General features: G+C 56.8%; 1 protein-coding gene across 1 annotated transcript; it reads right to left on the bottom strand.

Moving 5' to 3' along the window:
* Window positions 1-250: 250 nt before the first annotated feature.
* On the bottom strand, window positions 251-8,007 carry PSMD2 (proteasome 26S subunit ubiquitin receptor, non-ATPase 2). Its single transcript, XM_064164933.1, has 21 exons — window positions 7,837-8,007; window positions 7,083-7,139; window positions 6,542-6,706; window positions 6,178-6,299; window positions 5,577-5,801; window positions 5,334-5,492; window positions 4,902-5,046; window positions 4,638-4,698; window positions 4,209-4,355; window positions 3,906-4,012; window positions 3,390-3,517; window positions 3,224-3,311; window positions 2,703-2,865; window positions 2,160-2,261; window positions 1,929-2,074; window positions 1,627-1,710; window positions 1,326-1,494; window positions 1,132-1,226; window positions 830-956; window positions 623-741; window positions 251-541 (listed from the first exon to the last, which is right to left on the bottom strand). Exons 1-21 carry the CDS (start codon window positions 7,969-7,971, stop codon window positions 359-361), a joined length of 2,727 nt encoding a protein of 908 aa, XP_064021003.1. The 5' UTR covers window positions 7,972-8,007; the 3' UTR covers window positions 251-358.
* Between the last annotated feature and the right edge of the window lie 1,035 nt (window positions 8,008-9,042).

The raw sequence follows: 9,042 nt of genomic DNA, 5'->3' as shown, positions 1-9,042 counted from the left end.
GGAGCTCCCCTACCAAGACCATCCAGGAACAGGCAAAGTGCAGTGCCAGTACTGCAGGAAGAGAACGTGAATGCTTTGGACACAGGACAGGGAGGGGTGGGAGCCAGACCCATTGGGTATCAGGTGCATCTGTGGCACTACACGACTCTGCGTTCACCCCATCTCTCAGGATCTGCCTTGTACCCGCCCAGGTCCCAGGAGCAGGGAGCCTTGAGGAGATCAGAGCCCAGGCCCAACACAAGGAGAGCACTAGAGTCTCTGCATACTTTATTTCCTTGACTCTCAGTAACAAAAACAATAAGCTAAGATATTTTTTCCCCTCCCAAACCACCTACCCATCCCCAGTCCCCTCCTCAGTTCAAATGTCATAGTTGGGGTTCTTGCGGAGGATCACAAATCCCTCCAGGATGGGTGTCACAGGCACATGTTCCTCTGTGGCCAGCTCTGCCCGTTCGCCATGTGCAAGCAGCACTGGTGTTGTGTGAGTCTGAAAGCCAGTGATGGTTTTGGGCTTGCCTGCCTGGCCCACCACATCCACAGCCTGCAAGACGGAAGCAACATAAATGCCAGGGACACACTGGGACACGGAAGCACCTCATCCCCAGCTCTGGTTGTCCTTTACCTGTCCCACCCGAACCGACACAGGCAGAGGTCGTAGCTCCTCATCAAAGGTGACCAGCATGCGGGGCTGCATAGCAGCAACGAGGCCATAGAGAACGTAGTGAGACTTGCCTAAGATAACTGCAGGGGAGACAGGAGTAAAGGGGCTGAGCAGTGCCCACCCCAAGCAGTAGAGGGGTGCAAGAGTGGCCAAGCCCACAATACTTACTGTTGCGCACATCCAGGAAGGATACAAGGACAGTGAGCAGACCGGCCACAGCCACCTGACTCATGAGCTGGCGATCACTGTGGTAGGGGCAGAGAGTAAGTGTCCCTTTGCCCAGGTGGGTCAGACCCTAATGTGACAGGAAAAAAAGCAAAAAGACATGAGAGAGCAGTAGGGCAACACCTAAGACCCTTCATCAGCCTTGCCCTGAAGGAAGGTAACATCTCTAGGACACCACTCCCCTCTCACACCCAGGGCAGGAACCCCAACCTGCCCTTTCCTTGCCACGAGCGCAGGATCATCACCTGGGCTAACCGCACCATGAAGAGGTTGTTGGGGTCCTTGGCATGGTACTGGGCAAGTTGCCGCAGCATGGCTGCCAGACGGGCATTGTTGGTACCTGGAGAAGAGGGGTTGCAGGAAGAGAGTAGGGTACATAGCTCAGGTCTTCCACCCTCCCCCTGCATGAGCGCCAGACTAAGCTGCGGCCCAGGCTTACCGCTGCCCACCATGCCCATGGCAAAGATGGAGTTGTAGGAGACTTCAGGGTCAGCATCATGGGAGAATTTGCTGAGGGTGTCAAGGATGTTGAGCCGAGGATTGGAGACTGAGATAAGGGCCAAGGCCAGGGGCACGGCTCGGCGCAGCGTGGGTTCCCCATACCGCAGCTGCACAGAAGACAAGAGGGCGTCAGACTCAGTTCTACCAAGGGCAGCAAGGTCTACAGAGATGTGAGGCAAGACCCAGTCCCTATTCCCCGGTCCCTTCCCAGCTCTGTACTGTCACCCAATGTCACTCACCAGGTGGCCAAATGTGCGCAGGGCCATCTCAGCACCAATTTCCTCACCCATGGCAATGAGTGCAATTCCCAACACTGCAACACCCTGCAAGGATATGGGCACTGAGCACCAGGCAAGGAACATCCTGCCTAAAGCCCAAGTTCTCACAGATGCTACACCCACCCTGTGCCTAGTGGTATATGGAGAGCAAGGGATGCAGCTGGAGATATTTCCTTCCAGCTGTGATCAAGCAGGGGCTTTAGGGATCCCTTTAGAGCCAATTCCCACCTTAGGGTCACAGGTCCCAGCCCGCATTTCCCCACCTGGTGAGCTCCCATGTCAGCTGAGCTCTCTTTCTTCTCTTTCTCTTTCTTGTCCTTTTTGTCCTTGTCCTCCTCTTTCTCTTTGGAGTCAAAGTGCTCACTGCAGATGTGCAGGAGCTGTTGCACCTTTAGGACATTCCCTGAGCCTGGAGAGGAAATGCAGAACAGGATCAGGAGGCAGAGGGCTCATGATCCGCTCATGCCTCCCTCACCTCCATCAGCCCAACTCACCTGCATAGGCGCAGATGTCCACCAGCGTGTTGGCAAAGCTGCGGAATGGCTCTGACACTACTTCCAGTGCTGCCAAGATGGCCTCGATTGCCTCTCCCTTCCCTGCCCAGGAAGGTGTGGTAGTTAGAGGATATCAGTGAAACGAGGATCATTTAACCCAGAGGAAGTTCAGGCTAGATATTGGGAAATAATTCTTCACTGAAAGGGTTATTGAACATTGGAATGGTCTGCCCAGGGCAGTGGTAGAGTCAACATCCCCGGGTGTGGTCAAGCAGCATGTGCGCCTGGCACTGAGCGACACAACTTAGTGTTGACCCTTCAGTGCTGGGTCAAAGGTTGGACTGGATGATCTTCAAGCTCTCTTCCAACCAGATATATTCTGATTCTGTGACATAGCATTTTTGGACACCATTTAATGGCTATGGTGATCTCAAGTTGATGGTTGGACTCAATGATCTTAGAGCTCTTTTCCAGTTGTATCTATGATGTTCCCAGTCCCCCCATCCCCCAAGCCATGAGCTGCTTGGTACTGCCCAGTCCTACCCAAGTGGTTCAAGCCCAGGCCAAGAGGCAGCCATCGGGCATATGTGTCCTTCAGCTCTGTTTCAGACTTCTCCATGATGGTCTGAAGGATGGTTGAGGTGACATCACCATTGCAAGAGCCCACTGATATCATCCCGCAGGCCAGGGCAGTCACTCCAGCCACCTGGTGAAGGAAGGAGGATGACATGCTGTACACAGGGACACTGCAGAGTGAGATATCTCACAGCTCAGGGCTAGGTGTGCACAGTCATGGGCACCCAGCCTGAAAAAGCACTGGGCACCCTTTATGCAGATTTGATGCCTTCCCACCCTCCCCATCCACTGCAATTCCACCATGGGAGCACCTCAGACAGGAAAAATGGGGTTTCAGCCTCTTCTAGCACAGCACACCACTGAGCAGGGATATGTAGCCTTGCTCTTGGAGATCATACTGGCTACAGGACAGTTCCTGTGTTCCCAGAAACTGCTGGGGACTAAGTGGGGAAGCAGGAACCCCATGTAAACCCTGCCTCACTACCTACCTCCATGCTGGACTTAGAATCTCCCATCACAGGCAGCAGCAAAGTCAGGACATCTTCGCGGTTTGAGCCTGCATATGCCAGCCCCAGCCTGCAGAGTCCAAAGGAGGGTAAAGAGGAGAGCTGCACCACCTCACACAGTGCGGGGAGGCTGGGGACAGACTCTTACCCAAAAATAGCTCCGATCCTCATGGTGTTGCTGGTATGGAGGACATAGTCAGACAGGAGGGCCAGGGCAGGGTCACATTCATTCCTCACTCCTGAGTTGACAATGCCACAAGCCAGGAGGGCTCCTGACTGCAAGGCAGAGGCACCATCATGTACTAGCCACCGATGCATAAAGCTCCTTGCTAGCTACTGACTAATGTCACCCCACATGTTACATCCACTGCCTGGGATGGACAAGCTGGCACTAAGTGAGCTATGCTACTGTGGATCCATATGAGCAGCCTAAAGCTTGTAGCTCTGTGACAAGATCCCCAAAGGTGCCCCAGGAGCTCCATGCCTTTGCTGTGAGCCACTCAGAAAGTTGCAACAGAGGGTATCTGACCCCTTTCCAGGAAGAAGCTGAGCCACACAGTGAAACAAGGTGAGGTCACTATTCCCAGAGCCCAATGCATGCCCAGCCTGCAACTGGGCTGCCTCATGCAGCCATAGAACCTGCATTGGGATGGCTGCCACCAACCTTAATGTAATCTTCTGAGGAGTACAGGTACTTGTCGATCTGTGTGAGCCCACCGTCCACATCCCACAGCAGTATCGTGCCCAAAGAAGCTGCAGCACTCAGCATCCCTGCAGTTCCAAAGAAGAGCCTGGGTCAGCCCTGAATTGATGTGCCATGCCTGAGGCAGGTGGTGGCCAGAGATACCAGACAGCCCAGTGGCACCTGTGCCCTCCTTTCAGCAGAAGGGACTGCTGAAGGATAGGAACAAAATAGCAATCCCAAGCCTAGAGGCACCTCCAGCCCCAGCCCAACTGACTCCCTCACCATGGTCCTTGTTCTTGTACAACCATTTATTGCCATCATCAGTCAGCAGCTTGTCCTGTCCGAATGCAGCATTCACAAAGCCGTTCACAAAGGAGGAGGCCAAATTCATCCGGGCTGAGTCCACTTGGGAACCGCTGCCCCCAAATCCTGGGGAATGATTTCAGGGTGAGTCAGGCAGCAAGAGAAGCCCTGCCAGCCCTCTGCCACCCCACACCATGGGGGTACAAGGACCGGTCCCACCAGCAGCAGGAAACAAAAGCCCAAAACCACAGCAGACAGCTGAATCTGCTCCCTGCCAGATCAGAGACCGCAGACATGTCATCTGCCCATCTCAGGACATACAGACAGCTGCCCTGTCCCAGAGGTGCCTTGCAGCCCCAGGAACACCCTGCAGGCAGGGATTACAGAGGCTACAATACAAGCCCTTACGGTTATTTTCCAGGTGGGTTTTGTAAATATCATCCGGGACTTTGGGCTCCATGATGTCCAGCTGCAGAGACAAGGGAGAAGGGGGTTACCTCCCAGTCAGCACACCCCAGAGCAGCTGCCCTACAATAGCAGTCTCTCCAGAAGGAGTCTGTCCTAGCTCATGGGGATGAAAAATCTGTTCTCAGATTTTGCCACAGAGCCCCGCAGCCAGGGTACCCCCAGCTGGAAGCAGCTCACAGCTCTTTTCCCAGCTGAGACACCCACCTCTCTGGCCAAGGCCAGGAAGTTGCTGTTGAGCTGGACGTTGGACATGATCTCGGTCAGGTCCTCGTACTCTTCCACATCCTCATTCAGCTCCAGGAAGACACCATGGCGACCTAGCATAAAGGCCATCTGCTTCTGGACAACTCTGTAGAGAGGGCAAATGTTTCACAAGTGCCTGGAACCCAGTCAGCCCCAGCACAAACACAAGTTCACCAAATAGTGAGCCAATCTACCCTCCTCTAGAGGCACACAAGAGTGGTCCAGAGGTGGCCCATTATTGCCCACCTTGACTTCAGGAACACAAGCCTTAGTCCAGACCCCAAGATAACCTCCAGTGGTGGCAGGATCTGATCCAACTCCTCCCAGACAGGGAGGCATACCCCTTTACTATGAACAAAGGCCTCAGAGAACAGGGAATGAATCTCTGCTTACACATCTTTGCACGAGGTGAAGATGTCTTCCACCAACTCCACATCATTGAGCATCAAAGCCAGGCGCAGGGCCTCAGGGTAGCGGTTGAATTTGCGGAAGATTCCCAGGGCACAGCGCAGGAGAGCAGAGTTCTCAGGCTCTGGGACATAGCTTACACAGCTTTGAAGGGGAGACAGATATAAGGGTGATGACCACCTGAAGGACCAGGACCCCTTCAGTGTCTCACCTGCTGAGCCCCCTCACCTGGTCAGGTAGAGGCACACTTTGGAGTAGGCATTGTCATCAATGTACTTCTCCAGCATGTCCATCTGCTCGATCTCCATGAGCAGGTCACAGGCCTCATGCTCTGCATTGTGCGCCATGTTGTAGGGGACAATCTCCTTGACCAGTGTGAGAAGTGTGTCCCTCTGAGCCTTGTCAGCCTCATCAATCTCCTGCCACTCTTTGGCCACCTCTCCTGCCAAGTGCCTGCAGGGACAATGGGACATCACTGCCACAGAAACCAGCTTCACTCAGCCCCAAGGATGGAGAGCAGCTGCTGACAGTTAGCTGGGGCTGTATGTTGTTTACAAGGGCTCCACATTTCTGTGAGAAGTTATGGGGAGCAAGCCTAGAGAAAGAACAGGGTTAAGAGCAGAAATTACAGAGGCCACATCAGATCTCTGCAGCTGGCAAATCACTGTGGAATAAAGAGATAAGGTGACACACGTGCATGTGTGACATAAGCAACTAAGCAGAAGCCCAGCAAGTTAGGACAATTCTCAGACAGGCCAGAGCTGAAGTACTTAGGGGAATAGCCCTGAAAACTTGTCCTTCCCCAAGTCCACCTCCTACCCAAGCTCACCTGACATATTCATGCCCCCAGGATGCCAGCTCCTCCTGGGAACCCAACAGCCGGTACTTCAGACATTCACGCTCCCCACTCATGGTCATGGCCAGGACAGAAATGATGTCTGCTGCAAAGCGCTGGTGAAAGAACGTGGAGGTCAACACAGGCCAGGCACAGGGAAACAGGGGCATCCAGGGACACAACACCCTCCCTGTGCCACCAACCATCACAGGCAGGAAAGCAACAGCCCGGGCACATTATAATCCACCAGGTTATATCCACAGAGGCCAACATTAGACCACAGTGTCTGCATGGCTCTGCAAACACCTTCCCAGAACCATTTCCCAGCCACATAGATGATGAGGCCAACAATCTTTACCTTATTCTCCCCTGGAGCCATGTTTTCATATATCTCCTTCAACTTGCCATAATGCGGCCGTAGAAACTTGAGGGGTTTGGGAACAGAGGTCATGGAGGTGGTGGAAGAGCGGATCTGCCTCCGCAGCTCCTCCAGAGCTGGGCGGTAGAGGGATGTATCTTTCTCCTAGAGAGGGAAGATGCCTGTCACAGAACAGAGGGCTGGTTCCTCTGCCACCACCTAGTCATCTCCCCTCAAACACTGAAGAGGCTTTGAGCAGAGCAGCCCCCGTGCTGTTCCCTGGGCTCCCTGCTTCAGCACAAGTGCTGAGCCGGGAGGGCACAGCAGGGCAGAAAGCCTCAGGGATCTCTCGGACACAGGTCAGGCAGGTAGCATGGCTAGGGGAAAGACCACAGCAGAAAGAGGCACGCTGCTCAAGGTGAAACACCCTCCAGTCTGCTTGCAAGGAACAATCAAAAGCAAGGGATGGATGGATTTCAGTTCAAAGGCTCCACTGGTCTGCTCCTCCACAGTTCTTTGCGGAGAGGCCTAGCACACTTACCCCCAGGCGCTCCACCAGCATCTCCAGCTCATCCTGCAGCTGCTTGTCTTCCTCTGACTGCCAAAACATACCACAGAAAGAAGAGTTAAGGGCACCCATCACAGCCAACCCCACTGTGACAGGTGCGGAGGTGTCACCCCAAGCAGCAGAGGGACCAGGACACAATGACCACCCTCTCCAGAGCACTGTCCTACCCCTGTGCTGCTGGGAGTCAACATCCCTATTAGTGGGGATGCCTTTCCAGAATAAACAGGGGCAAGAAGCACCGGTCTCATCGTCCCCAGTGAGAGGGACATAATGGGGACGGTATCCCCCTACCCAGAGACAGCCCTTCAGCATCCCACCCCCAGGGCACCCTGAGCAAGGCCACACCTATGCCAAAAGAGAGGACCCCTTCATGATCCTCACTATCATACACGAGCCCCAGTTACGTATTTGCTCTCCTTAGTCCGTTCCATGCGACGGCGCAGCCCGGAGCCCCCTGCTCCTCTACACACTCTTCCGTTAGGGCTGGGAGAGCCTTCAGCTGCGTCACGCAGGCACCCCCGTGACGTCACGGCCTCCCTCTGAAGGAAGCCCCTAGCCTCAGCGACATCAGACACCTCCCGCCAGAGGGAGCCTCCGGCGACGTCACAGGCGCCCCCGGAGAGGTACGGGGCGTCCCTGTGACGTGCCATGACATCCCGTCCCCCCGATGACGCGAACCCGGCCAGGCCCGTGACTCAGCTGCGGCCCGCGGCGCGACGGTGCTTACCAGCTCCTGCTCCTTCTCGGGACCCGTAGGCGGCTCCCGGCGGTCCCGGTTCCAAGGTGCCGCGGGCTTCTCGTCGCCACCCGATCCGGGACCGCCTTGCACTCGGCTTTGCCCGCCGCCGCCACCCGCGTCCATGGCCCCTCCGCCGCTCACCGGCCGCTCTGCGCCTGCGCGACTCTCACGGCCAACCACCGCCGCGCGCCGCCGTGACGGCAGCGCCGCGCGCCGGGGGCGGGGTGGGGGCGTGGCGACTGCACGTGTGGCGGCGGCGAGAGCCGGGGCGGGCAGGCTCACGGTGCGTCCCGGGGCCCCGCCGCTGGTGGAGGGTGCTGACACCCTGCAACGAGGCACCAGTGCCTCCGGAGCCCGTCAAAGGCGACAGGGCAGGCGAGCTCAGTGGGGCCTCGATACGCCGCGGACACCCATGGGCACCCCCGCGCCCTTCATCTGTGGGCAAGACACGCACCCCCGTCCTGCGCACATGTGCCACTCTGTGTCCCCGGCTTCCTTGTTCCAGCGGGTAGCACAGCCTTGCTCGGGCACCCTGAGAAGCGCTCCAGGCTATGCCTGCTGGGGATCCCCGCGACAATGGGGGTGAGGCCAGGCGTCCTCTCACCGAAGCTTTCCGAGTCGTAACTTCTGCACACCTGGGCACCCACCCACACGGCAGCTGTGCACTCTGCACTCCGCAGGGCAGAGGGGGCTCTACCCGGTACCTACACCCGGACGTCTCTGCGCTGTCCGGCAGCACCCTGCCGGGTGTGCGACCTGCGGAGAAGCTCTCCCGAGCAGGTGGTCATATAGGGCTGGGAGGGTAAGCTGTGCGCACAGCTGTGACCTCCCCCTTGCTTGTCACCGCGGCCGTGACCGTGGCTGCGTGCACCTATGTGCGACCACGTCACGGTACGTGCGGTGGCACGACTCTGCAGGTGACCTCGAGGTGCCTCAGGGTACCGGGGCGGGTGTCAGCCACTCTGTGTGTGCTGTGCGTGTGTGCGTCCACCCGAGCGTGTGCTCGAGCGCCAGTGGGGGTGCCGTGCACCCTTACCACCCCGGGGCCGGTGCCAGCACCCGGCGGCAGCGCACCTCCCCAGGTGCTGAAGCACAGTGCCGGTACGTGTGTATCAGCGTGCTGCGTGAGCCTCAGCTCTGCTCCCGGTACCGGCTCCGTGCTAGGCTGTCAGTGCTACTGTGCATCACTCGCTG

This window comes from Pogoniulus pusillus, chromosome 26 (genome assembly GCF_015220805.1).
Source record: "Pogoniulus pusillus isolate bPogPus1 chromosome 26, bPogPus1.pri, whole genome shotgun sequence".
NCBI lineage: Eukaryota > Metazoa > Chordata > Aves > Piciformes > Lybiidae > Pogoniulus > Pogoniulus pusillus.
Note: the sequence above shows the minus strand (reverse complement) of the source record. Positions and strands in the feature narration are given on the sequence as shown.

Excerpts from the sequence above, each read along its gene's own strand:
- PSMD2 (XM_064164933.1), bottom strand. The coding sequence starts at position 7,971 with ATGGACGCGGGTGGCGGCGGCGGGCAAAGCCGAGTGCAAGGCGGTCCC. Across the intron at positions 4,356-4,637 it reads AACCCACCTGGAAAATAACC|GATTTGGGGGCAGCGGTTCC; the intron begins GTAAGGGCTTGT and ends ATCATTCCCCAG. Across the intron at positions 1,711-1,928 it reads CTGACATGGGAGCTCACCAG|GGTGTTGCAGTGTTGGGAAT; the intron begins GTGGGGAAATGC and ends ATATCCTTGCAG.